The sequence below is a fragment of the Humulus lupulus genome, chromosome 5, assembly GCF_963169125.1.
Source record: "Humulus lupulus chromosome 5, drHumLupu1.1, whole genome shotgun sequence".
NCBI classification, from domain to species: domain Eukaryota; kingdom Viridiplantae; phylum Streptophyta; class Magnoliopsida; order Rosales; family Cannabaceae; genus Humulus; species Humulus lupulus.
The window spans coordinates 203,809,991-203,837,703 of NC_084797.1; the positions used below are offsets into that span (position 1 = coordinate 203,809,991).

Below are 27,713 nucleotides of genomic sequence, written 5' to 3' on the forward strand. Positions count from 1 at the left end.
GTGGTAGGGTGGCTGGGAGTATGGTGAGAGTAAAAGGCATTGAAAGGTTTCAGAGGTGATGGAGGAGGGTGATATTGCATATTCTGGCGATGGTAACACACATTGGCGGTATGGTCAATCTTCAGGCAGATTTGGCAACGAGGTCGGGTTGAGGGTGAGAGTGAGGGGCGAGAAAAAGAGGATGGGGAAGGGGATGACCAGGGTTGGAAGTTTTATGTTGGTGAGGAGGACGGTAAGGGGTGCGAGGGCTTTGTGGCGAATAGGCAGGCGAACCACCCAGCGGCCGAGACTTGGGTTTGGGAGAAGAAAAACTGGCTATATTGGCTTGAAGGGAGCTAAGTGTAACGCCCCAACTCCAGGGACTGTTACGGTGTGCCTTGTAAACAGTGCTAAACTCGCTAATCGAGTTATTTGGCCAAAATCGTGTAACTAAGTATGATTAACGGTTTAGGGAGTAAAGATTTTGGTTAAGATGTAACGTTTGACTAGAACGTTTAATATATACATTGGGATCCCAAAAATATAATTTCAGAGTCTATTACAGAAAATATTTACAACAGGTTGTTCTAAGCGGCAAAACAGGGTTCAACCCTAGTTCTTCTTTAAACCTCGGCTGTGGCGGACGAGCAGCTGCATATGTACACGTCATCACCTAAGCTCTCCAACTCAAGGATGGTCCAGCTTCCTTTTGCCTTTACCTGCACCACATAGCACCCGTGAGCCGAAGCCCAGCAAGAAAACACAATATAACATGATATAATATCAACAGTAATTGTATTGATTATTCAAGACCAACAGGCCAAACAAATAGGTGACTAACACAAGAGTCACAAATATGGGGTCAGCACCCTTTAGCCATGTGACGATAGGGTCACCAGGGCTTAACTGGTAGGTTGTCCTTTCATAAGTTCGTTCAGGACAGGTGCATGGTGAATGATCACCAACATAACCTTCCTCCCGACTCTAGAGTCGTAACTATGGACAGCATCCCCTAGCCATGTGACAAACAGTCACCGGGGCCATATGCCCTGGCTAAACATCTAGTCTTAGACCAGGCAAGCGCTTATAGTTTTCATTGACTTCCAGTCGGTCCAGCATTAATACCCCACATATGAGTCATTCAATGCCGACCTCGATTAGATCTAATCTTCATTTGGCCCGGTGTTCACAATGCTCTGCCATTTCTGACTTTTGGGTCAATGAAACACGACCAGTGCTCAGCCCATTGTGAACTTAACTAATAAGTCACAGCTTCATAGACGGATCTAACACCATTGCCGATTCTGACTAATAAGTCAGCGCCATACACAGGTAAGCCATGCCACCAAACATATATCACATGTCCATTATCCATAAACAAGGCATTCAGCATGCGTACTTAACAGGTACTAGTACAATTAGGACCACGCACAACACAGAGGCTCAAGCTCTGAACGATATCCTACCCAGTATACAAAGCATGTCCCAATCACATGTTTCTCGTGCAACACATGCACCATACTTAACAATCCAACATGCATCAATAGCAGCCATGCATGTCACGTTCAATAATCAACCAACATGCATCAAGAATAGCCATGCATGTAACGCCCTGGATAGCCAAGACCGTTACACTGTGTGTTTATAAAGTGCCAGACTTGCTAATCAAGTCGTTTAAATAAAATCGTGTTGATAAAACTATAAAGGAACTAGGGTTAAAAGCGTTTTGGTCTCAAAAGCCACATTTTCATTAAAAAGTATCATCCGTTTCATGGGATCCCAAAAATATCAAGTTTATAGACCGTTTACAAAAGACTCAAGGTTTATTTACAACAACTAGCCATACTAAGGCAAAACAAGCTGTTAGGTGACCCCTGTCCTGGTCCACTCCTCGACCGTGGCGGTCGAACCACTGGCTATGTACATTCCACCTCGGAGCTCTCCACCTCAGGCTTGGTCCAGCTTGCCCTTGCCTTTACCTACACCACGTAGCACCCGTGAGCCAAGGCCCAGCAAGAAAACACAAAGTCAATAGAGCATGAACAATTAACAGACAAGTCAATAACTCACATTACATCACATAAACTCAGATATATCATCAGTCAGTATAATCAAGTATTCCACATACTAGGCATTTTAGTTCATAACATTCACAATTCACAAACGATAACCAGGGCTAGCGCCCTCAGGCTGCTCCCTTTGTTATCCCGTTGTTCCTGGCTCCCAGTGGCCAACCCGCGCCCTGTGCGCTAATATCAAGTACGGCACTCTTAGGTCGCTTTTACATGTCCCTTGGCGTGATACCAACATTGACATGACACAATTCTTGGGAGCACTTAGTCCCATCACCAACATTTACCCGGGTGCAGTTTTCTTACCTTTCAATTCACTGGTTTCCGATGCCACGAAGCCGCGAGCACGGTCCTCTACCCCGAGCCTCTCCAAAGTCCTAATCACAACACAAATTAAACATCCTTTCTCACTAATCAATCCAAAGCTACCTCCCCGGAACCAATCCCACACTCTCGGAACCCCCAAATCCCTAAAACAATGCACCGAAGACATCCCCCGAACCCCCGGAGCAAAGGCTCAAAATTGCAAATTCTAACATCCTGAAATTGGCCTAGCGCCGCGGCGCCCAGCAAGTCAGAGAGCACACACACCGCCCAGAAACAGCCTTGCGCCGCGGCGCGCTAGAACAGCGCCGCGGCGCTCCTTCGCGAGCCCAGAATTCTGGGTTTTTCCCCTGCGTTTTCCCGAACCCAAATCACCCCAAACTTATACCTAAGCCTCAAAACCAACTCAAAACCCCAAATAAACCTTTCAACAACCTACAAACATCATAATCTAACTCAATCACACAACTATTCTCAGAATTCACACTTAAGTTTCAGATTTCAACACCTAAACCAAAAGTGGAGAAAAGTACAAACCAAACCTCTAAATCCTTAAATCATAACAGCTACGAGATTGCAAACATGTTTAATACCCTTACCTCAATCAGAAATTCAACTTGAGCTTCCTCCAATCCAAGCTTTAAACTGAGTTTCCCCTTGACAAACCAGCTGAGTTTTCATGCAAACACAAGCCACAAACTTGCTTCAATTCATGCTTATCCTCCAAAAACCAGACTTGAGACTTAAACAAATAATAGATAGGCCCTTACCTCTGAGTAATCTTGGCCTAGGTTTAGCTTAATTGCCTTGAATCATCAGAATTCTCTTCTTAGGTCACCCAACTTCAGCTTCCCTCTTCTTCTCCTTTCTTCTAGATTTTCCTCTAATTTTCAGCATAAATCAATCTTCCTAAGTGTTATACGTGACTAACTTTTCCTCAGTTGAAGCTCATCTATTCACTGCCAAAAGACCACTTTAGCCTTCCTCAAATATCCCCTTTCTAACTAAACCTCAAGGGCACACTTGTCTTTTTACTTACTTTACAATTCTACCACTTTCCAGCAAAACCTGTTACTCTCTATGGTTACTAACAGTTACGCAGGTTACCAAATCACCAGTTACCACTATCTAGCTTTCTAGGACCGTCTCGGCACTTGCATCACATTGATATCACCACACCCACGTGGTACGATTCACATATCATAATTATCACATAACATAATACACATAGTCATATAACATGCTTAAAATCATAATCATGCATCTTAATCATAAAAATCACACATAATCTCCATTATGCCCTCCAGGCACACTAATCAAGGCCCTTAAGCCTAATTAGTGAATTTGGGTCCTTACAATGCATGTCATACTTAATAATCAACCAACATGCATCAAGAATAGCCATGCATGTCATGCTTAATAATCAAACCAGCATGCATCAATAATAGCCATGCACGTCACATATACACAGGGTGCAGTTTTCTTACGTCAAAGTCGAGCTAGAATGATTTAAAGAACGACCCTTGAGAACGATCAACTTTTAGTCCTTTAGCGGTCACCTAGTCATAACCAAATATAGGATACCATCAATAAAAATGATCAACATAAGTTCCCAAACCAATATCTAGCCTCCGAGACATCAATCCCCACTTAACCGGGTACTAGGTTCAACCCCGAGGCCTAAGGCTTGAATCCCCAAGCTAAAAACACCATTCTGGCCAAAAAGTCACTAAGGGCCGTGACCCTCCCCAGCTGCGCCGCGGCGCGCCCCTCTAACAGAGGCAGCCCTCTCTGCCAGACGCCAAGGGCCGCGGCGCACCACAGCCATGCCGCGGCGCCCAGCCCAGACCAGCCAAAATGACAGCACGCAACACCAGATTTTCCCCTGCGTTTTCCCTTGGAACCAAGCCCTCTAACCAGCTCCAAACCTCCTCCAAACACTCAATTTAACCTCTAAACATCACCCATAACTCACCCTCATCAAACCCAAGCTAAACTTCAATCAAAACCTCTTCAAATCCAAACTTTCAACAAGAATCCATAAGCTGAAAAAAAACCAAAGGAAAAACAGAGCACAACCAGAAACTAATGACTAAAACTCACCTTAAATCCAAGTTTGAACCTCCTTCAATGGTTGAACCAAGTCCACAAACCCAGCTCTTGGATTTCCTAGCTTGAAACCCCACTTAGAGCTCAAAACTCCAAAGAAGGAATGGTAGAGGTTGGTGTACGGGAAGGAAGAAGACAACTCTGTTTTTGCTCTGTTCTTTCTACAGCCATCCAAAGTCATATAAATCCAAACCCAAATGACTAAAATACCCTTAAGTCATTTAAGGCTTCTAAATCCATTCCAAGGGTAAAATTGGTACTTTCCACCTATCCCGTTAATCATAATTAATGCTTCCCAATTCCCACTAGTCTCAATATTCTCAAATGCTAATAAATTATACCCCATTACCCTTTAATTCTCGGTAATGCTCTAATCATCAAAATGACCCCGAGACTTACCCCGAGCCTCGAACTTAAACCCGTTATGACTAGACCGAACACTTACATCTCATGACCGTCTCATGCTGATTAGCTCGAACCAATCCACCTTATAATGTGGCTATATTAATTAATCACAACCATACACCCAAAATACACAATTACGCCCACAGTGGCCAAATTACCAAAATACCCTTATAATAATAAATACTCCCATATGCATGCATTCACCATCATATAATAATACAAGTCACGTAAACATGCATATAATCATTAAATACCATAATAAATCAATTATGGCCCTCCCGGCCTCCTAATCAAGGTCCTAAGCTTTATTAGGAAATTTGGGGCATTACACTAAGTGTGTCAACCGAGTTTTGGCGATTTAGACGAGCATCATAATGGGGCAACAAGTTGTAGGCCTCTTCCATTGGTGGTTTGTCGGAACGAGCAAGCAGGGGACTCACATAGGCGTTATATTCCCGACCTAAACCATTCAAAAAATACATCAGTTGATCAGTAAATGAGACGGGGTCACCTGCGGAGGCAAGATTATTGCAGAGTCCGCGAAATTTCTGAATGTAGGCAAACGCAGTAAGACCATCCTTGCGGAGAGTTTGTAGCTGTGTGCGAATTTCGGATAACCGAGAAAAGGAGGCAACAAAGTATATTTGGGTAAGAGCATCCCATATTTCACGAGCAGTGCGATAACCCACGATTTGGCCCAGCATAGACTCTGTAATGGAGGCATAGATCCAGCTCATGACCAATCTATTATACCTCTGCCAAGAATGGAACTCCATACTACTAGAATCAGAAGAGTCGGCAGCTTGAGGAACAGGGCATGGGCAAGACCCATCAATGAAGCCTTCGAGACCATTGGCTATTATGATATTGAGCATCTGAGTTTGCCAAATGATGAAGTTGTTTTCATCCAGTTTTACAGAAATAGGTTGATGAACAGATGGGAGGGTGGGTAACGAAGAAGAAGAAACAATCGGGAGTGGAGGGGTCGAAGAAGAGCTGTTGGAGGCATGCTGAGGAGGGGGTACTGTGGTGTCAGCCGAGGTTGGTTGTTGGGAGACAGACAGGGTAGGGGAGGTACTTTGGGCAGAGGCCATATGAGTTGTTAATGCTCTGATACCATGACAGAAATTAAGAAGGAATGAAAAAGTTGTATTCCTTGGTGAATATTGAAGAGTACAAAGATTTATATAGAAGCTTATAGGACCACATTATACGTGGCACACATACAGCAAAAAAGAAAAGGTAAACCAACTAATACAAAATTAATTAATTAATCATTTGGTTTAACACATATATTACCACACTTTCCATAAATTTATTCTAAGAACAATTTAACGTTTTATTCCTTATATGAATCCTAAAATATTTACATGGTTTTCTTGGAATGCTGAATCATAATTTTCTTTTCTTGAAAGAATAAATTTTAATTAGTGAGACTAAATAAAATTTTAATATATTAAAATTGTTATATAATTGTGGGTTTTTTTTAAAGAGATTTATAATTGTGGGTTTACTGGTGTTCTTAAAACATTGGTAATATATTTTTACAATGAAATTATTTTTCAGCTACTTCTCAGTTCTTAAACAATAAAAAACAGTACACTCTAATTTTTATGTTGGTAAGGAAAATAAAAACAACAAAACGATTATTAATAATGTAATTGCAAATATATTTTAACTCAATTATTGATATAAAAGATCCTCCTATAATTTAAATAAATAATATTTTAGCCAAACCCAAGCATGTAAATAGTAAATAGTAAATAGTAAATAGTAAAGCGCAAAGCAGAGAGCACATCCATTTTTGGCCTAGTTAACTTTTACGGCTGAGGATATCCCAAACAAAGCAGCCAAAGCGCCATGCTTTGATATCCTCAAGCTGCTGCAACCACAAACAATGTCTTCCATGGCCTTGTTATCTCCGTCAACCCATTTCCCATCTCTCTCTCCTTCATCCCATTCCAAAACCCATTTCGCTAACAAGCCTTGTCTCCTTCTCAGACCCAACACTCCTCTCTTTCGCCGTCTCTTAAGCACCAAAGCCTCTGCTGATAATGGAGCCGGAAACCTCGGCTCAGCTGCCACCGCTGTTGAACCCAAGGCTCTAGAACCTTCTGTGCCCTCGTCTGAGAAGGTTGAGAGCTCACCTGTGTCAAATGGGTCAGCACTTAAAACCCCTGAAGTCGAAGTGGTGAGTTTGTTCGAGAACCCGAAATGGATCAACGGGACTTGGGATTTGACTCAGTTTCAGAACAATGGAAAAACCGATTGGGAGGCTGTCATTGATGCTGGTGAGGTTCTTGCATTTTTTAAGTATTTTTTTGTCTGATGATATGATTGGTGTGGAATTGAGTAATTAGTAAATATAAACTTTAGAATCTATTGATATAGTATGCGTTTTTGAAGCCATCAATTCTTGTTCGATAATTAAACTTAGTGAAATGTGGTTGTGCTTAAAAGATTATGTGATGTTTGGCAAAGAAAACCTGTTCAACCACATAGAATGGTTGGTTGTAGCATTACACATTGATTAGTATCAGATGAAAGTGTTTTTATTATGGCTACTTTATGATTTAAACTAGTTTCTAAATAATCATCTTAATTTTTAAATGCTTTCTATAAATAATTTGGTGTTTATGACATATAATAATACTATGTAATATTTTTTCTCGGATAGTCACAATGAGTGACTCGACATAGCCGCCGCTGCTTGCCATAACATCAATCTCATGCTAGCACCACTTGGATCCTTGTGGCCATAGTCGCTACTTTCATCACTAAAAATGAATCATCATACCACCACTACTATTACAATACCACTAGTACTACCGACATTAGCCACTGCCTTTAGTTCAATTTTGATAATGTTATAGTTGAACAACTAATGGAAAACTTTCTCTGGGTTCAATTTCCTCATGAGCTATGTTGTTTAGTGAAGGTGTATACTGAACATACATAGCAAGAGGAGTTTATAAATTCCTAACCATTTGCATAAAGTTTCAGATTAGTTTGGGATTCCGACCACATCAGTTTATAAGTTTTGGTTAAAATCAGTATTGTGCTAAATTATAATTCGCATATCCCACTTGGTCTTCTTCAAGAGTGTTAGGGAACCCAATGGTGTCTTTCAATGATGATGGGATCTTTCTTATCTCATTCTGTGCACTGGAACCCATTTGTCTACATCCTTCAGTTTATGAAAGTGCATTTGACTAATGAACTTTTCCTGACCATTGGGATCAGGTACAATACTTATTTCTTGGTCATAAGTAAGAGATAAGAGTATCTCAATGACTTATTTGATGTGTGGTTTCTCTTTGTTTCTTTTCACTTCTTTTGGCTTGATACAAGTTACCATTAATTGGCTACATTATTCTGTTTTGCATGACTAGTTGATATCCAAAATTAAATTATTTGATATTGGACTTTTTATTACACATCTGAATTGGTGTTTAGGTAAAGATATATATCTTATCTTATTAGTGAGGACTTTGTACATGGATAAATATATCATGCATGTGATATTTATGAGAAGTTCAATTTTATTCATTTCTATATAATTTAACTTGTATGCTTCATGATAATCCAAAAATTACTCGTATGCTAATGAGAAACTTTACGGATTGACTCTTTTCAGAGGCAAAGAGGAGAAAATGGCTTGAGGACAACCCCGAATCATCCAGTAATGAGAACCCAGTAGTTTTTGACACCTCCATCATTCCTTGGTGGGCATGGATAAAAAGATACCACTTACCTGAAGCCGAACTACTAAACGGTTTGTTATGATCAACTTCATTTTTTTTTGGCCCAAAAACACATTCTGCTAGCCTTAATTAATCAATCATACGTTGTTTACATGTTTAATGCAGGCCGTGCTGCTATGATTGGGTTTTTCATGGCTTATTTTGTTGATAGCTTGACTGGAGTAGGTTTGGTTGACCAAATGGGCAACTTCTTTTGCAAAACTTTGTTGTTCGTAGCAGTGTCTGGGGTACTTCTAATCCGCAAGAATGAGGACATTGATACACTAAAGAGGCTGTTGGAAGAAACGACATTTTATGATAAGCAATGGCAAGCAACTTGGCAGGATGAGAAGTCTGGCAGTTTCAAGGACTAGTTAAACTTGTTCTAGGGAGTTTTGCTTTTGAATTAGGTTGTTGTCTTCATTTAATTGGCACAAAGACAGAAATTCTGCTAGCCTATATATGTTCTTTTTAATTACTTAATCTTTTCATTCATGTCCTATATAGAATATAAAAGTATGGGTCGATTGGCAACAGTTAGCCTAAGTAAAGTGTTTATTAAAAAAAAAACATCAACAAATACATTTTTTTTCGTATTTTCTTTAAGAAAATTTTAATAATAACCCATCATTTTGCAAATCTATTTAAAGCAATAATTGGCTAAAATTATACTTGCAATTTGGAATTTTGACATAATAAATTACTTAGAGTTTTTTGAAAATGCCAGAGAAGTTTGTTATAATTATAATGTAAGTCATAAAAAATTGGAGTTGTAATTTATCCACGTGTCCTAAACAAGAGTTATTTTTATTAACTAACTTTTTTTTTAATGTAACTTATATTAGGTGAGTAATTTGATCATGTTAGAAAATTGTGTAGAGTTATTTTTATTTTTATAAATTTTGTAAAATGAAGGCATTATTTGATTTTTCCTTTAAAAGAGAATTAAGTCTGAATTTTATTTAAACGTAAGGAGACCAAAATTTTTTAGCTTAGATAAAGTATATGAAAGAAAACGTTTATGGAAAATACATATGATCACATACATTAATATTGTTGAGATTAACCTGGTTTTGAAATCTTACTAATTCAGTTTATTTTAATGCTTTTCACCCTATCGTCTTTTTTTTTTTTTTTTGGGTAATAATTGAATCATGTTCTATGTTCCCATTCAAAAAGTTTCCTAGCTCTGCTACTGACCACAACCAAAACCGTACTTGATTTATTATATAAGCAAAGAAAACCCTTTTAAAATAGACTTTTTTGCAAATTGATACTAAAAACACATTTAGTTCTCATAAAGTCAGTTAAAGGAACCAATGCAGAAAAATGAAATTAAAAAACACCTTATTTCTTTAAACTGTTGTTGTTTCTTTTACATTTGTTCCAACATTACTCTTTTTAGTTTTACCTATCCCACTGTCTTGGAGAAACGCATCACATGGCACTTGAAATGAACCAAATGAAGAAGATTAAGATCAAGCTTCCCAGCCCCTCAACAGGGTAGCACGAGCAACTCGATTGACTCCTAGTGTAAAGGCTCCCATTCGGAGGTTACAACCATGAGTTTGACACATTCCCTTTATGTCAACAAAAGCTTTCCTCATGTACCTTTTTAGCTCTCTGTTCACTTTCTCTTCCTCCCACATGAATCCTTGTATATTCTACATCAGAGAAAGAAAGAAACGAAAATATTAAGAGTTAAATCATAAGTTTACAATTGCATTGTCTTTATAAGAAAAGGGAACATGTTGACTGTCATTCTGTGTGTTTTAGAGTGAGGGAAGTTTCTTTCATGTCAGTTATTTCACCTGAACCCATTCAAAGTAGCTCACAGTCACGCCACCAGAATTGGCATAGATGTCAGGAAGTATGACTACTCCTTTCTTGGATAAGATCTGCAAATATGTCATCAATTAGGGTGATGAGATTGGCTCAGCATAATTGATAAAGACTATTTTGCCAAAAGTTCACATTGTTTTTTTGTTTTTGTTTTTGTTTTTTTTATAGATTTGATCAAGGATTATGGTAATAATATCAGTACCTCATCGGCTTCAGGGTCAGTAGGATGATTTGCAGCTTCGATTATGAACTTTGCCTTCACATCAGCAGCATTTTCCCTTTAGAAAAGAAAAGATAGAATTGTAAATCATGTTCATCTTCAGTTGAACTTTTCTTCAAAATCTTAAGATGAACCTATTGGACTAAGTCCTATGTGCATGAATATAATTTGATTATAAAAGATCAGTTTCATGGTATATCAACCAGTTACACATTGAAACAATGTATCTTTGTTAAGTAAATTACTTACTTTTTGAGAACACCACCCAAGGCACATGGAATGAGAACATCACATTCATGAACAAGCAAATCCTTTGGATCCATAACATCTCCACCCGGAAATTCCTTCAAACTTTCATGGGCCTCTTTGTGTCTCATCAGAGCTGGGATATCAATCCCATCTGGGTTCTTAATTGCACCTGTTATATCACTAACGGCAACAATCTTACCCCCTCTCTCATGAATGAACCTTGCTGCCCATGATCCCACATTTCCAAAGCCCTGAAATTTGCAAATTGATATCGAATTAAATAGATAGAAGCATCACTAATACAAAAGAGAATGAGCTGACTGTCATATTTTCATTATTTTTCATGCTTTCTTACAATAATTGGAAAGAAATTAGACCAAATTAATACTATCATTCTTTTTCTTATTCCTCTTCTTTAGCACCCAAAACTGCGTTTCATTTATTTCTGTTACTTGAGAGTACATGACCCCTTTTAAAGAACCATCTATCGAAGCTTCACAGTGATGTTGGTGATACCTGTATGCCAAACTTCAGATTAGAAATTGACTTCCCATGTTCAGCTAGTAAAGCCTCTGTTGCAAAAACCACTCCTAGTCCAGTTGCAGCCTCCCTTCCAAGTGAGCCTCCAAGATCCTAACATCAAACATGTACTTATCAAAAATTAAAGGCGCTACCATCTTTAAGCATAATCGGCCTTATAAGCTTCGTATAGATTGAGTGACACTCTTTTGATACTTACAATGGGTTTTCCTGTCACAACTGCAGGTGAATGCCCATGAAACTTAGAGTACTCATCAAGAATCCATGCCATTGTCTATTGAAAAATAGAACATTAGAGAAAAAAACTAAATTGACCCCCCGAAAGCCCATACTGTATGAAAAGTTTATATATGTTTTTTCCCTTAAGAAAAACTCATAGGAGACATAATACCTGTGCATTAGTTCCCATGTCAGGGGCAGGAACATCCCTGTGAATGCCTATAAGATCATGGATCCTTTGAGTGAAAACTCTCGTTAAACGTTCTTGTTCACTGATACTGAGTTCCCTTGGGTTGCATCCAATCCCACCTTTGGCTCCACCATAAGGGATATTTGCTACTGCTGTCTTCCAAGTCATTAGTTGAGCCAGAGCATTCACTTCATCAGGGTCAACCTTAATATGCACCATTGAAATTGATACTTCAGTTGTCAACACAAGTAAACACAAGTGATTTTTTTCTAGTGCAATCTAGAAAATCACAATTAAAATAATCACCTTCAAATGAGACCCAAATGTAAAACATATAATACAAATCAAAAAGAGAGATGCGGAAGCTAGAAAATACCTCAGGGTGGTAACGAATTCCTCCTTTCATAGGCCCACGAGCGTTATCATGTTGGATTCTAAATCCAACATAGGAAGCTAGAGTCCCATCATCTTTGGGAATTGTACACTCAACCTGAAAATATTAGCCAGATAACATTCCAATAAAAACATTAATAATTAAAAAAGAAAAAGAAAAAGATTTGATGAACATAAAATGATCATTACTTTAATTTCTCTAAAGGGTATCAAGAGACTCTTCTCAAGCTTAGAGTCCAACCCCAGAATCCGACTTGCGTTGAGAAAATTACGGTTGGTGGCTGCAAGAGCATTCATGGGTGCTGATTGAACAGTAGAAAATGGCTGATGGAAAATGGTTCTCCAATACAAGTGAGAAAGGAAAGGAAAGGAAAGATACAATTTTGTAGTCAAAGAAAAAGGACTCTGGATTTGTATGGAGTTGGATATTGTATTATAATGCAATTGGGAATTGGGAAGTGGCGAATTGATGATGTGTGAAGTTGACAATTTCTGACTCTTTCAATTGTAAATATAATGACATGTTTGATATCATATCATACGAGGTACATATATGTATATGAATGATACATACATATGTGATGTTATATATTTATGTATGACCTGATCCCTGGGATTCTTCCACAACTATTTCGTGACCTGTTTTTGGAGCAATGCTATGGTCATGGGCAAACCCAACTATTATTCGTGACCGTCGATACGTGGCATTATAATCTCATGTTAATAACCGTCATGTATTACTTAGTCAGTGTAGTGTTTACTATGTACTTTTACTTTAAAACAAATTTTGCTATAGCAATGAGAGGAGGGTTTGTAGGGAAATGCAAATTAATCCAATATAATCCATTCCCATTTAAATTCGAACTTTTATTATTAAATAAATTCCAGTTTCAAAATATATAAATAAATAATCCTTTCCATTTTTTATTTTGAAATTCAAATTGTGCATAGGAATGCACACAAGGCCAGGGGAAGACCGAGAAAGAATGCATTGCATTCCTGGCTTCAGCCTCACCCCACTTAAGCATAACATTAAAAAAAATTAAAAAATAAAAATTGTCCTCCTCTATATGTTATATGTATGGAAGGATAAAACTCTAAATATGGGCCAGACTTTCTAGCACGACATGAAACTGACACGAAAATATATGGGCTGGGGTCAGACACGACACAAATTTAAAATTAACATGGCATGGCACGATACGGCACGACATAGGCCTGAGCACGGTACGACAAGCCCGAAGGCACGACATGAAAGCACGAACAAACTAGCCTGAAAGCACGATACGATAAAAAGCTCGATATTTTGACATTAATAATGATAATAAATTTTTATTTGTCAATTATCTATAAATTAAAATGATAATAAAAATCTATTGTTTTTCTCAATGTTTATAATTTATAATTACATTAATTTATTTTAAAATTTGTGAGTTAAATTTTTTATCATTTATTAGTAGGTATTCAAATTCTAATAATTATCTTTGATATAATTTTGTGTAAAGTATTGTTGAAAAATATATAAAAATATCTCAAACTATAATTTAAATAAGGAAATGTATTTAGATTGATGGTGAGTCCATTGATTGTTAATAAAGAGGAGGTGGGGGTTCAAATCTTCATCCTCACATTTTTTGGCAATAGCAAAATGGATTTAAAAGTGGGCCCGAATAAAGAAAGTGGGTTGGTCCGATTTTGGCTCAACGCGACACAAGCACGACACGACATGGGTCGTGCCTATGGGTTGTGTTGGGCTTACTTTTTCAAATATGGGCCGACCCGACCCAACACGAATTTGAATACGGGCCCGGCCCGTTCCGAATTATCTAGAGGCACGAAAATGTGGGCTGTGCCGGGCCAGACCCACCCACATTTGCAGCTCTAGTTGGGGACCTAGATAAATAATATTTTTTTACAAAAATTGGATGTTTTGTATATATAAATAATTTATAATTTACATATAACATATATTAACTAATATAGATAGATGGGGTTGGCTAATGGGGTTGGCTAATGTCCCAAGCCCATAATGGTCATTTACTTAAGCTAATAGTTTTGCTTTTCTTTATTTATATTTTCTACCATAAAAGCTTATATTTATACTTTGACCCCCATATCACAACTATTATTACCAATTGGCTCTTAACACTTGAAGAAACATATGTGTGGGTTGACTAGTAATTTATATAATAAAACATACATCATAACTCATGCATGTCATAGTTCATATAATTAAACACACAAATGCATAAAAATTACCATAATACTGTGACCCAAGTCAGATTACCAAAATACCCTTACTAATGGAAGCAGATATTACAACTACCCCTCCTAAAAAGAAATTTCGTCCCTGAAATTTTCCTGAACAACTCTGGGTATTGCTCCATCATATCTGATTCCAACTCCCATGTTGCCTCTTTAACAAAGCCGTTCTTCCAAAGAACCTTAACTAAATCAATTGTCGTATTTCGTAACACCTGTTCCTTCCTATCCAGAATCCTTATTGGTTTTTCTTCGTAAGAGAGATTTGGTCGCATATTCAACGTCTCATAACTAAGAATGTAAGACGGATCCGAGACATACTTGCATAACATGGACACATGAAAAACGTTGTGCACTCTCGCCAAAGCTGGTGGCATGGCCAACCTATAAGCCACTTTCCCAACTTGCTCTAAGATCTCGAATAGTCCAACAAATCGAGGACTTAACTTTCCTTTCTTGCCAAACCTTTTAATTCCCTTCATAGGCGAAACACGGAGGGATACAAAATCTTCAATTTGGAATTCGACATGCCTACGTTTAGGAACATCATAGCTCTTTTGTCAATCATGCGAAGCAATCATGTAAGCTCTTATCTTAGCAATAGCTTCATTCACTTCTCTCATTACCTCTGAGCCTAAATATTTGCTTTGGCCAATTTCATCTACGATCTACATTTCCTTCCATAAAGAATCTCGTATGGTGCTACCTCAATAGTTAACTGATAACTATTTTTATATGAGAACTCTATCAATGAGAGGTATTTGCTCCACGACCCACTGAAGTCCAATACACATGCTCTAAGCATGTCCTCCAAAATCTGCATCGTTCTTTCCGTCTGTCCATTTGTCTGAGGATAGATGCAATGCCCCAAAATTCCTAATAAGGTTTAGGACCTTGATTAGGAGGTTGGGAGGGCCATAATTGATTTATTGTGTTATTAAATGATAATATGCATGTTTAGGTGTATTAAATATGCATGTGAACCCATTTTTGAGTAATTGGGTGATTTTCATATTCTGGCCATTTTGGGCATATTTGGCATATATGTGATATGTGTGTGGTGCTTTATTATTATTTGGTTATGCCAGGGTTACCCAACACGAGACGATCCTAGGAGGTAAGCTAGTGGGAAAGTCACAACGGGATTTATTCTTGACTCGGAGTGAGTCAAGGGGTATTTAGAGCATTACCGGGTTATTGGGTAATGGGAATCAGTATTTGGTGATAAATTGGGAATTAGTAAGATCAGGGGGAAATTCAGGAGGTTTTGACTATTTTGTCCCCGGGGGTGTTTTCGGGACTCCGAGCGTTAGGATTTGTTTGAGGATACTTAAGCCTGAAGTAACCTTTAAAGGAATAAAAATAACGTTCAGGAAGTTCTCTTTCCCTCTAAGTTCCCTTTTCGTCTCTCGATCGCATTTTCGAAGGAAACTTGAGTTCTAAAAGTCGGATTCAAGCAAGGATCGAGGCACAGCGATCCTAGGGAAGATTAGAAGCTTATTAGTCGGAGGATTTAGTTGGAAACAACTCAATCGGAGGTAATTCAAGTTTTAAGTTTTGTGTTTTTAAAGTTTTTAAGCTTGAATTGGACTTTGTGTTTTGATGAGTTTTTATTAGATTTGAGACTTGGTTTTGTTGGTTTTGGATCATGGGGATGTTTAGGAACTTTGATTTTTGAGTTTGGAGATGTTTGGATATGTTTTTGGAAGGTTTTAAAAGGTTAAAGTCGGAGAAAGATGGCTGGTCCGAGGTTGGGCTACGACCCTGTTCTTGGGCGTCGCAGCCCAAGCTCGATGAAGCAGGTGGAAGGGTTTTGTGAGCTCTGGGGGCCGCGACACTAGGTATAGGGCGCCACGATGCTTTCCCTTGATGCCTCTATTTTGGCTGGGGGCCGCGGCACTTGAGGGTATTTATGGCCGAAATGATGTTTTAAGCTTAGGAACTCAAACCTTAGGCTTCGTGATCGTTCCTACTACTTGGTTTAGTGGGATTCGATGTCTCGGAGGCTAGGTCTTGGTTCCGGGATTGGTTTTAGAACTTGAACTCATTGGATCACCGTTCATGGTTGAGACTAGGTTATCACTAGAGGCTTGGAGTAAGGATTGTGCTTGTGGTTCGTTTATTGGTAACTTGTGCTTGGACCAAAGGTAAGAAAACTACACCCTATGTATATGACATGCATGGTTATTTTTGATGCATGTTGTATGTTTAAATGTGACATGCATGGTTATTATTGAGGCATGTCAAGTGATTAAATGTGATGCGTGTGTTGCACGAGAAACATGCGATTAGGGCATGCTATGAATATTGAATATGAGATTGTTCAGAGCTTGAGTCTCTGTGTTTATGCATGATCCTAATTATGCTAGAAATTGTTAAGTAAGCAAGATGAGTACCCTGTATTCGGATATTTGACATATGATATATGTTTGGTACCATTGCTTACTTGTGTATGGCACTGACTAGTCAGGGTCGGCACTGGTCGCGTATTACTGACCTAAGAGCCGGAAACGGCATAAGTGTCATGAACGCAGGGCCGATAAAAGATTAGATCTAATCGATATCATGTTGAATGACGCTAGGAGCATTATTGCTGGACCGACCCTAAGGTCGATGAAAATTTTAAGCGCTTGATTTGTCTAGGACTAGTTACTTAGAGCCAGGGCCTAAGGCCTAGGTGACTGTTTGTCACGTGGCTAGGGAGTAGAATCCCATGGTTGTGACTCTATGGTCAAGTGGTAGGTTATATTGGTGACTAGTTCATCGAACACCTATCTTGTTTAAGCTAGTGAAAGGATCACTTATCTACAAAGCCCCGGTGATCCTATCGTCACGTGGCTAATGGGAACGGAACCCACCTTAGTGACGATTACAACTGTCACTTTTCTATTTGGGGCTAAAAGCCCGGGATGATTATTATGATCATCGGTTGATGTTGTATATTCATCATTACGTGAACTCATTTTCCTGCTTGAATAGGGCTATATTTGTTAGGTGTTTGCCTTATGATTTGATGACATGTTATTACTGTTCATGAGTATATTGAGTTTTCTTGCTGGGCTTCGGCTCACGGGTGCTATGTGGTGCAAGTAAAGGAAAATAAAGCTGGACCATCCTTGAGTTGGAGAGCTTAGGTGACGATGTGTACATATGTGGCTGCTCGATCGCCACGACCGAGGGTTGAAAAAGGAACTAGGGTTAAACCATGTTTTGCCGCTTAGATCGGCTGGTTGTAAATATTTTCTTGTAATAGACCTATAATTTTTTTTTTTGGATCCCAATGTATATAGTAAATGTTCTAATGAAACTTTATATCTTAACCAAAATTTTTAATCCCTAAACTACTAATCATACTTAGTTACACGATTTTGGCCAAATGACTTGATTAGCGAGTTTAGCACTATTTATAAGGCACACCGTAGCGGTCCCTGGAGTTTAGGGCGTTACAACTTGGTATCAGAGCGAGCCAAGGTTTATGGTTCCTGAAGATAAGCTGGGCATGTACACTCGTCACTGAAGATGGCTTCACTTCGGGAATGGTAACTATTTCTGTAGTTATGTGCTTAACTACTTAAATAGAATGTAAATGCTTTACCTGCACATTGTATTAGGGAGCATGAGATTCTGATAGAGCTTGACTCTTGACTATATGATTATGTGCTCCGTGAATATATATATGAATGTGATCATATGATTACCTGCTCCATGAACATATATAATTGTGATATTTGCATGCTGGAAATGGAGGCATGGTGTGAATGTAGGAAGAGCAGGGATTATGATTGATGTATGAATGCCATGGGCATGTTTATAGCACAACAAGTGGTTTGTAAATGTGGTGTGGTAAGATTGTTCCCGTGGGGAAAGTTCTTGATATGCTCATCATGATTAATGGGTCAAGTTATTAACTCCAGATTCAATCAGCAAGTTTATATCCAAGGCAGATAATGAGGCCTGGTGGTGGTTATAATGAGGCTGGGAGTTACAGCCAGGGTTTCAGTTCTTCATCTGCTCCTATGAATTTTCAGCAGATGTTCACAAATTTGCAATCAAGATTGCAGAGACAGGAGGAAGAGATCAGGTGTCTGAAGCAACAGCGGAACCTGTCGGGAAATACTTCTTCCTTGGTTATGCCAGGAGTGGCATCAGCTTTGGCTCAGCCTAGGGTTGAGAACAGATGGGAATTTCTCTGTGGAAGATTCCAGGAGTATTACCCTCTAGTTTTTGAGGGAGGCCTAGATCCATTCAGAGCTGAGCAATGGATGGGCATGGTCAGTTCCATTCTTGACAGTATGGGGCTGGTAGGTCACGATAGGGTGATCTGGGCTACATATGTATTGCAGGATGATGCCCGGACATGGTGGGAAGTAGTATCCCAGACACGAGACACAGCTGTGATGGACTGGAAAGAATTTAGGTAGTTGTTTAATGAGAGGTATTACTGTGATGCAGCCAAGACTGCTAAGGGGAAAGAGTTTCTGAATCTCGTTCAGGGAAATGCAATAGTAACCGAGTATGTTAATAGATTTGATGGGTTAGCCAAGTTCGCTTTTGACATGGTTGATGGACCCAAAATGGGTATGTTTTAAATATTTATAACTCGCAAGCGCACGAATCGTTTATGGAATATAGTGTTCGTGTAAGCACGAGATCGAACCCAAAGGAGTTGTCTAAAATCGAAAAGAAAACTATTTTAAACCAAAATTAATAAATTCTAACCTAGTTCCAAAGATTGATGAGAGTTTTTCTATAATAAAAATAAAATAAAAGATAATAATAGAGAAATTAAAGACAATATATAAACATAAATTAATAATTGTAAACAAGATGGTAAAATAAGATTATTAAGGATTAGAATCCACAAAATATAAGTTCAATAATATTTATAAGTATATTGATTCCCAAGTTTTAGTGATAGTTAAGATAAATCAAACTATCATTTTCTAAATAGATTTAAAATTTTAAGCACAAATTTCTTCCAAAAAGATAAGATTTTTCTTCACTTTTCAAAGTTATAATTTCAAAGCATTTAGTGTAAATCAATCTAATGAAATAACAAATAAATCAATGAACATTATTTATAAGGCAAAACATAATATTTTTGTTCTAAGCATGGATGTGTACAATTTAATGACACATCTTACACAAAGAATATTATGTTTATGCACTAATGAAGAACAAAGTGTAAATATGTGATAACAATCCAAAATACATGATATTTAAGATGAAAGAAGATATTTGAAGAAGAAAATTCCATAAACTTTGTTGCACAAAATGAGAAATCAACATACAAAATAAATACTATCTAGTTACAAATTGTTTCATCATCACCTTAATAATCTTAAAAAGATTAGAAACTCATAACTAGAATAGCAAATACAAACTAAAAATTATAAACATAAATAGGAAAATTTGGAGGAGAAACCCCCAAAATTTCCTCTAAAAATACATAGAAAATAACCAAAAAGAAAAAAAAGATGAAGAAAATTGAGAGGTTTTGAATGTGTAGAAATTATGGTATAGTAACCTCCCTCTAAATGGACACCCTAAATCCCTTATTTATAGCAAAAAATGAGGTATTAAAATTATCAATTTAAATTAATTAAATTAATTATAATATGGTAAATATGGGTAAATTATAGGGTGTAATAATGATGTTTTGGGGTAAAATGTGTAGAAAGTGAGGTAAAAAGTGGTATTTTTAGACATAAGGGGACAATGGTGCTTTTGGACAATTTATGGGCTCAAGACAATTAAAAGGCTGGTTTGGGGTTTGTTGGCTGGCATTGGGAGGCAAGCTGCTGGGTACTGCCGTGGGCTGGCTGGAAGAGAGGCAGCAGGTGGCTGTATGGACAAGTGGACTTCCTGGGGTTGGGCCGTGGGCCTGGTGAGCTCGGCTTTGGGCTTCTGGCGGGTTGGTTTGAGTGAGGCATCTGGCTGAATTGATGCTTCAGCTGGGAGGCGTGATGTTGATTTGCTGAAGGAAGCTTGGTGCTTTTGGATTTGAGGAGTGATGCAGCTGGGTCACGTGGCTGGAGGGAAGGCAGGGAGCTGTTGAACGTGAGCTGCCAGGCGGGCCTTGATTGGTGAAGGAGCAGGCTGGCTGGTGGGCCAGGAAAGTAGGCTGTTGGGCCTGAGCAGGAGACGGGCTGGTGGTCTTCAACAATGCCAGTTTTTCATTTCTTTTTCCTCAAAAATGCCACTCTTTATCCTCATTTTTATTGCTTTTCAAGGGCAAATAAGTTACAACAAATTTCGTATAAAACAAACATAAATTAAATTAAAACTACATATTTTCAAAAATAAAATATACAACAAAAGTTCCATGAAAATATTAATTAAAACTTAATTTACTTAAACATTTAAGCTCAAAATATAATATTTTTTTTACCATAAATTAAACTACAATAATTCAAATAATTAAACTACAATATATTACAACAAAATAACTATAAAAACATATAAAAATATATAAAATCAAAATAAACCTAATAAATTCAAAATTACTTAAAAACTTAATAAATCAATTAAAAACTCAAGAATTAAGCAACAATTAGCACATAAAAAGTGGTAAAATAACTCTATTTTATAGAGTTATCAATGGTACCCACAGATGTAGCTCGGAAGGAAATGTTTATTCAAGGATTGAATCCTGGCACGTAAGGCACTTAGCTACATACTCCACTACATCCTTCTTCATTCCAAGCCACCAGTATAACATCTTCAGATCTTGATACATTTTCATAGTCCATGGATGTAAAGAATATGGATTAGTATGCGCCTCATCAAGAATCTCCCTTTTAACCTCTGTATCTGCGAGCACCCATATTCGTGTTGGGGTTTTATGCCCTAATTAAAACCCAAATTCTTTGTAATCTCATTTTATTATCAATAAAAGAATAGGAATCATTTTTTTGACTTGGTCAATCACTTTGCTCACATGTTTTATTTTCATGATTATTTGTTTAATATAAACTTCTATTAAATCCCGAGTATATAGCTAATCTTATTTATAGTGACGTAATCATAGTGGAATATAAATATGATTATATGTTCAAAATAAGTTAGTCCTAAGATTAGTCAGTGCACAAGATTTACACTGACTTGCCAATCTACGATATGATCTACTTACACATTACAGTGTTATGTTCTTTCCAGAACATTAGCAAAGTAGATAAGATCAGATGTATTTGTTACATCGGACTGGACCGATATTGACAGTTGATAAGATAAGTAAACATGCCGTTATCATCTATTCTAGTCGTATCATATAGTTGACCACAGGTCAATTCAATCTCAATTATGAGTGGTTAGTATTCTAACTGATTGTATTATTTGAGTTCTTTGACTTGTTAGTTACTAGCTTACCCTACAGACTAGCCCATACTTATATCTTGGGAACTCGGTAGTATAATTGAGTGGGAGTGTTAATCATAGATATGAACATCTATAGCTTCTGATGAAGAAGTGAAACGATGATTTCCTTTTAATTTGGTTCAATGTGTTAAATGATAGAGATCTCATTTCAGTAATTAAATTAGTTTACTGAAATATCATTTACAAGGAACTAAGTGTTTTAAGGATAAAATACAATGAGGGGTTTTCGCGCGGAGGCGGGGGCTGAGCCACCTGCGCCTTTGCGGCTATCCTTGTCAACTCCTCATTCCGTTTGTTGGCCTCTGCCAACAGCTGTTTCAATTGCCGGTTTTCAAGTTCCCCAATAGGAACGTACCGCTCCGGATTGTAGTACATATCCTCATCCCTTGGTGGAGGAGGTGGCCCCCGGGAATCAGAAGACCCACTTCTCTCTTCAACATCCGGGTTCTCCATTGGTTGTTTTCCAGGACGTCTTGGGTAATTTTCCTCAGGTGTGTTCTGATTGTTTGTGACCATGACTTTTTTAGGGATGAATGCTTAAGGCTCTTAATGAAAGCACCAAAATGTTGACGCCGTTTTTCGTCAACAGTGAAAGAAGAGCACGTAAACAATTACTAGTAATGACCAATTAAAAAATAACAACACAAAACACGATTTTTACGTGGTTCAGCAGTTAAATCTGCCTAGTCCACGAGTCTCTGTAATTAAACTCAAGATTATCTCTGAAAATTCTTAAGCATGAATTCCTCAGAGTTTTCTCTCAAGGTTCAGAATTTCGGTCCTTTACAATGGTGCATGACCTCTCTATTTATAGAGAAGGTTGCAGAATACTATCCCACATATTTTGGGTAGTTACTCTTTTTGTGTAAATAAAATAAATGGCTTTAAATGCCTATAATCAGATATAAAAGGAAACGTTCCCTGAAGACCAGGGGGCGTATAACTAACCAAATAATATCCCACGACTTTAGGGGATTTATAGTAATAAATGAAGATTACGTCACTTATGGACAACACTTATAGATATTCACGGTTTTTATCATATATCTCCAACGCCTTAGCCTCCCAGGTTTCTCGTCAGCTTTCGAGCTAATGACATCTCCCGAGGTCACACGGCTTTCGAGATCGGAACCTTTGATCCGAGGTCATCCCTGAGGATAGATGCGTCTCCAGAGCTACCTTTCGAGATCGTGAACACTTCGAGGTCACCATATTCGAGGTCGTCTCAGTCTTGCAGGCTTGATATTTAGTCCTGGAGCATACTCTAAACCTTGTGAGTCCATTCGTTTGTGAATCCAACTTTCGAGGTTACATTTAACATAGCTCGAAATCTGGGTATAATAGTAGTTTTAAGCTAAGTAGTGTCTGTGTCTACTCCCATCCTTTCTCAACTTTCGATGGAGAAACTCACTGGAGAAAACTTCCTTAATTGGAAGCAGAATATCAACATAGAGTTGATTGGTGACAACTCTGAATTTGTCATGATTGAGGAATCCCTAGAACAAGCAGCGTGTCCACACATTAGTGATGACACCGTCAATGCTCGTGATGGTACTGTAAATGCTTGGATAACACCATCTCTGCACGTTCGTGATGGCACCGTAAATTCTCGGATGGCACCGTGTCTGCACGTTCGTGATCAACTCAACTATGGTCTGACGCGCTCATGAACGAGCTTCAGATTATTGAACCTGTCATGGGTGGACCTAGTAAAGGAGGAGAAAATAAGACTACTATTGTTGCTGCTGATCTAGTTTGTTGCTGCTGATCCAACTAAGGCTGAAGCTAACCAAGCTTCGTCTTTGAAAGCTGGAAACGAGAAGAAGAATGGACAAAACAACAACCCCAAGCCTGCAAAGGCTGCAAAGACGAGTGCGCAACCAAGTGCACAGACGCCTAAGGGGAAGAACAAGAAAAACAAGAAAGGTAAAGATAAGTGCTTTCATTGCAAAGAGAATGGGCATTAGAAACGAGATTGCCCTAATTTTCTAGCAGCGAAAAACAAAGGTAATGATTATAGTTCATCTATCTTGGAAACATGTGTTTTAAGGAATGATAAATCCGTTTGGATTATTGATTCTGGATCATCTAACCATGTTTGTAATTCTTTATAGCTTCTTGAATCGTGGGAGGAAGTGGACGAAGGCGGCTTAAAGCTTAGAGTTGGGAACAGAGCGGTCTTTGTGGGCCAAGCTAGAGGAAGAGCTCGTCTTAAGTTCGGAAATAAATTTTTAATTTTAAATGATGTATTTTTATTCCAGATTTTAGTAGAAATTTAATTTCAGTTTCCATGTTGCAATTAGAACGATTTGTTATGACTTTCACAAGTTCTAATATATCTATTTCTTTCAATGGATCACAATTGTGTATTGCATGTTTGGAAAACAGGCTTTATATTCTGCAACCTAACAAACCCCTTGCTCTTAATAATGATTTATTCAAAGTAGCTAAACCTAGGACCAATAAACGTCAAAAGACTAATAACAATAATATGACGTATTTATGGCACTTGAGACTAGGTCATATTGGCTATGATAGGATTCAAAGACTTACAAAGGATGGACCTTTGAGGGAACTCACCTTAGGTGAATTACCTGTTTGTGAATCTTGTCTAGAAGGCAAACTAACTAAGCGTCCATTCTCTGCAAAGGGTGATAGGGCCAAAGAACCACTTGGTCTTGTGCATTCTGATGTTTGTGGAACTTTGAATGTACAAGCCATGGGTGGTTTTGAGTATTTCGTCACTTTCATTGAAGATTACTCTAGATACTCATGTCTTTACCTAAAGCATAGGAAATCAGAAACATTTTCAAAGTTTCAGGAATTCCTAGCAATGGCTCAGAACCAATTGGGTAAAACATTAAAGATCTTGTGATTTGATAGGGGTGGAGAATATTTGGATATGCAGTTCCAAGATCATTTAACTAAACTTGGGATTTTGTCACAACTTACTGCCTCAGGTACTCTGCAACAAAATGGGGTAGCGGAACGCCGGAATAGAACTTTATTGAAAATGGTTAGATGCATACTTAGTTACTCAACTCTACCAACTTCATTCTGGGGACATGAAATTGAAACCGCGAACGACATTCTCAATGTCATGCCGTCTAAATCAATCCCCAAAACACCTTTAGAACGCTGGAATGGTCGTGAACCTAGTTTGCGCCATTATAGAATCTGGGGGTGTCCCGCCCACGTCTTGAGGAAAAAGGAGGGAAAGCAAGAATCACAAACTGAAGTTTGCATGTTTTTTGGCTATCCTAAAGGTACTTGGGGTGGACTTTTCTATAGTCATTCATAAAATAAAGTGCTTACTTCTACAAATGCTACTTTTCTGGAAAATGACTATGTCCAGAACTTTAAACCTCGCAGCAAAGTAGTTTTAGAGGAGATGGTTAAAGAATTGACTCCAACCAATGTTCCATTGTCATCAACGTGAGTTGATGATGAAATTCCCACTCTTCATGTACAACCAACACAAGTCGATTTAAATGAAGAAAGTACCACTGTTCTAGAGCAAACAGTCACGGAGCCTCGTTGTAGTGGGAGGGTTTCTAGGAACCCAGTTCACTATGGTTTGGATGGTGAAACCAATATGGTTATTGGATACACTAGTGATGATGATCCGTTGTCTTTCAAACAGGCAATGGCTAGCCCTGAAAATGAACTATGGCTCAAAGCCATGAAACAAGAAATGGAGTCCATGTACTAAAATTCCGTCTGGGATCTTGTGGAAGCACCTAGTGACTTTAGGGCCATTGGGTGCAAGTGGATCTACAAGAAGAAATGAGGTGTTGATGGAAATATCGAGACTTATAAAGCTTGATTAGTGGCCAAGGGTTATACCTAAAGAGAAGGCATGGACTATGAGGAAACTTTTAGTCTGGTAGCCATGCTCAAATCCATTCGCATCCTCCTATCCATAGCAGCCGCTCTCGACTATGAGATCTGGCAAATGGATGTCAAGATAACTTTTCTTAATGGAAAGCTTGATGAAGTCATTTATATGGATCAACCAGAAGGATTTAAAGTATTTGGACAAAAAGGAAAAGTTTGCAAGTTGAATAGGTCCATCTATGGACTTAAGCAAGCTTCTTGCTCATGGAATCTTAGGTTTGATGAAATAATCAAAACCTATGGCTTTGAACAAAATATTGATGAGCCCTGTATTTACCAACTGAAGGCAAATCAAATAGTGGTATTCCTGGTTCTTTATGTAGATGATATCTTACTCATTGGAAACAATGTTAAGAAATTATCAGATGTGAAGAATTGGCTGAGCACTCTATTCCAGATGAAGGATTTGGGTGAAGCAAGTTATGTTATAGGTATCTAGATCATTAGGGATAGAAAGAACAGACTCTTAGCTCTATCTTAAGCAGCTTACATAGATAAAGTGCTTGAACGTTTCTCAATGACAAATTCCAAGAAAGGGCGTCTACCGTCCCACCATGGAATTCATCTTTCAAAGAAGCAGTCTCCCCAGACTCCTGAAGAGGAAGATGCAATGAGAAAAGTTCCTTACGCATCTACAGTTGGAAGTCTGATGTATGCCATGTTGTGTACTAGACCAGATATCTGTTATGCAATGGGAGTAGTGAGCAGGTATCAGTCAAACCCAGGACCGGAACATTGGATAACAGTTAAGCATATCCTGAAGTATTTGAGATGGACTAAGGATTATATGTTAGTCTACAAGGGTGGTGTTCTGAACCCTATAGACTACATCGATTCAGATTTTCAGACTGATGTCGATGACAGGAAGTCTACTTCTGGAATGGTGTTTACTCTTGGGGGTGGAGCTGTGATTTGGAGAAGCGTAAAGCAGTCTGCAATCTCATATTCCACCATGGAGGCTGAGTACATAGCCGTGTCAGAAGCAGCTAAGGAAATAGTCTGGCTAAAGAAGTTCTATTCAGATCTTGGTGTTATTCTAAAAATGGATCAACCGCTTGTGTTGTTTTGTAACAATACAGAAGCGATAGACAACTTGAAAGAACCTCGAAGTCACAAGAGGAGTGAGCATATAGAAAGGAAGTATCACATTATTCGAGAATATGTGGCCAGGGGAGATTTGAAGGTTATGAAGATTGCAACTGAAGACAATCTTGCAGATCCATTTACAAAGATACTACTAGAAGCTACATTTGATAAGCATATCAAGGAAATATGATTAGTAGAATTAAGGCATTAGTTTCAATTAGTGCAAGTGGGAGTTTGTTGCAGTTTTATGCCCTAATTAAAACCCAAATTTTTTGTAATCTCATTTTATTATCAATAAAAGAATAGGAATCAGTCAATCACTTTGCTCACATGTTTTATTTTCATGATTATTTGTTTAATATAAACTTCTATTAAATCCCGAGCATATAGCTAATCTTATTTATAGTGACGTAACCACAGTGGAATATAAATATGATTATATGTTCAAAATAAGTTAGTCCTAAGATTAGTCAGTGCACAACATTTACACTGACTTGCCAATCTACGATATGATCTACTTACACATTACAGTGTTATGTTCTTTCCAGAACATTAGCAAAGTAGATAAGATCTGATGTATTTGTTACATCGGACTGGACCGATATTGACAGTTGATAAGATAAGTAAACATGCCTTATTATCTATTCTAGTCGTATCATATAGTTGACCATAGGTCAATTCAATCTCAATTATGAGTGGTTAGTATTCTAACTGATTGTATTATTTGAGTTCTTTGACTTGTTCGTTACCAGCTTACCCTACGGACTAGCCCATACTTATATCTTGAGAACTCGGTAGTATAATTG

At 38.1% G+C, this 27,713-nt stretch overlaps 3 protein-coding genes across 3 annotated transcripts; 1 reads left to right on the top strand and 2 right to left on the bottom strand.

Annotated features, from left to right (window-relative positions):
- Window positions 1–6,713: 6,713 nt before the first annotated feature.
- On the top strand, window positions 6,714–9,110 carry LOC133778061 (light-harvesting complex-like protein 3 isotype 1, chloroplastic). Its single transcript, XM_062217886.1, has 3 exons — window positions 6,714–7,180; window positions 8,527–8,664; window positions 8,759–9,110. Exons 1-3 carry the CDS (start codon window positions 6,787–6,789, stop codon window positions 9,004–9,006), a joined length of 780 nt encoding a protein of 259 aa, XP_062073870.1. The 5' UTR covers window positions 6,714–6,786; the 3' UTR covers window positions 9,007–9,110.
- Window positions 9,111–9,962: 852 nt separating this feature from the next.
- Window positions 9,963–12,788, bottom strand: LOC133778062 (glutamate dehydrogenase 2-like). The gene is made up of 9 exons (XM_062217887.1): window positions 12,475–12,788; window positions 12,269–12,382; window positions 11,875–12,096; window positions 11,683–11,757; window positions 11,460–11,576; window positions 10,944–11,194; window positions 10,677–10,752; window positions 10,444–10,530; window positions 9,963–10,296 (listed from the first exon to the last, which is right to left on the bottom strand). The coding sequence occupies exons 1-9, from the start codon at window positions 12,580–12,582 to the stop codon at window positions 10,111–10,113; spliced, it is 1,236 nt and encodes a 411-aa protein (XP_062073871.1). The 5' UTR covers window positions 12,583–12,788; the 3' UTR covers window positions 9,963–10,110.
- Window positions 12,789–14,585: 1,797 nt separating this feature from the next.
- LOC133779874 (uncharacterized) lies at window positions 14,586–15,029 on the bottom strand. The gene has a single exon (XM_062219773.1). It carries the CDS (start codon window positions 15,027–15,029, stop codon window positions 14,586–14,588), a length of 444 nt encoding a protein of 147 aa, XP_062075757.1.
- Between the last annotated feature and the right edge of the window lie 12,684 nt (window positions 15,030–27,713).

Bases quoted from the DNA above. Each gene is read 5' to 3' on its own strand.
- LOC133778061 (XM_062217886.1), top strand. From the start codon at position 6,787: ATGTCTTCCATGGCCTTGTTATCTCCGTCAACCCATTTCCCATCTCTC. The intron at 7,181-8,526 runs GTGAGGTTCTTG...GACTCTTTTCAG, and splicing joins GGAGGCTGTCATTGATGCTG to AGGCAAAGAGGAGAAAATGG. The intron at 8,665-8,758 runs GTTTGTTATGAT...TGTTTAATGCAG, and splicing joins TGAAGCCGAACTACTAAACG to GCCGTGCTGCTATGATTGGG.
- LOC133778062 (XM_062217887.1), bottom strand. From the start codon at position 12,582: ATGAATGCTCTTGCAGCCACCAACCGTAATTTTCTCAACGCAAGTCGG. The intron at 12,383-12,474 runs GTAATGATCATT...TAATATTTTCAG, and splicing joins TACCCTTTAGAGAAATTAAA to GTTGAGTGTACAATTCCCAA. The intron at 10,531-10,676 runs GTACTGATATTA...ACATATTTGCAG, and splicing joins CTGACCCTGAAGCCGATGAG to ATCTTATCCAAGAAAGGAGT.
- LOC133779874 (XM_062219773.1), bottom strand. From the start codon at position 15,029: ATGAAGGGAATTAAAAGGTTTGGCAAGAAAGGAAAGTTAAGTCCTCGA.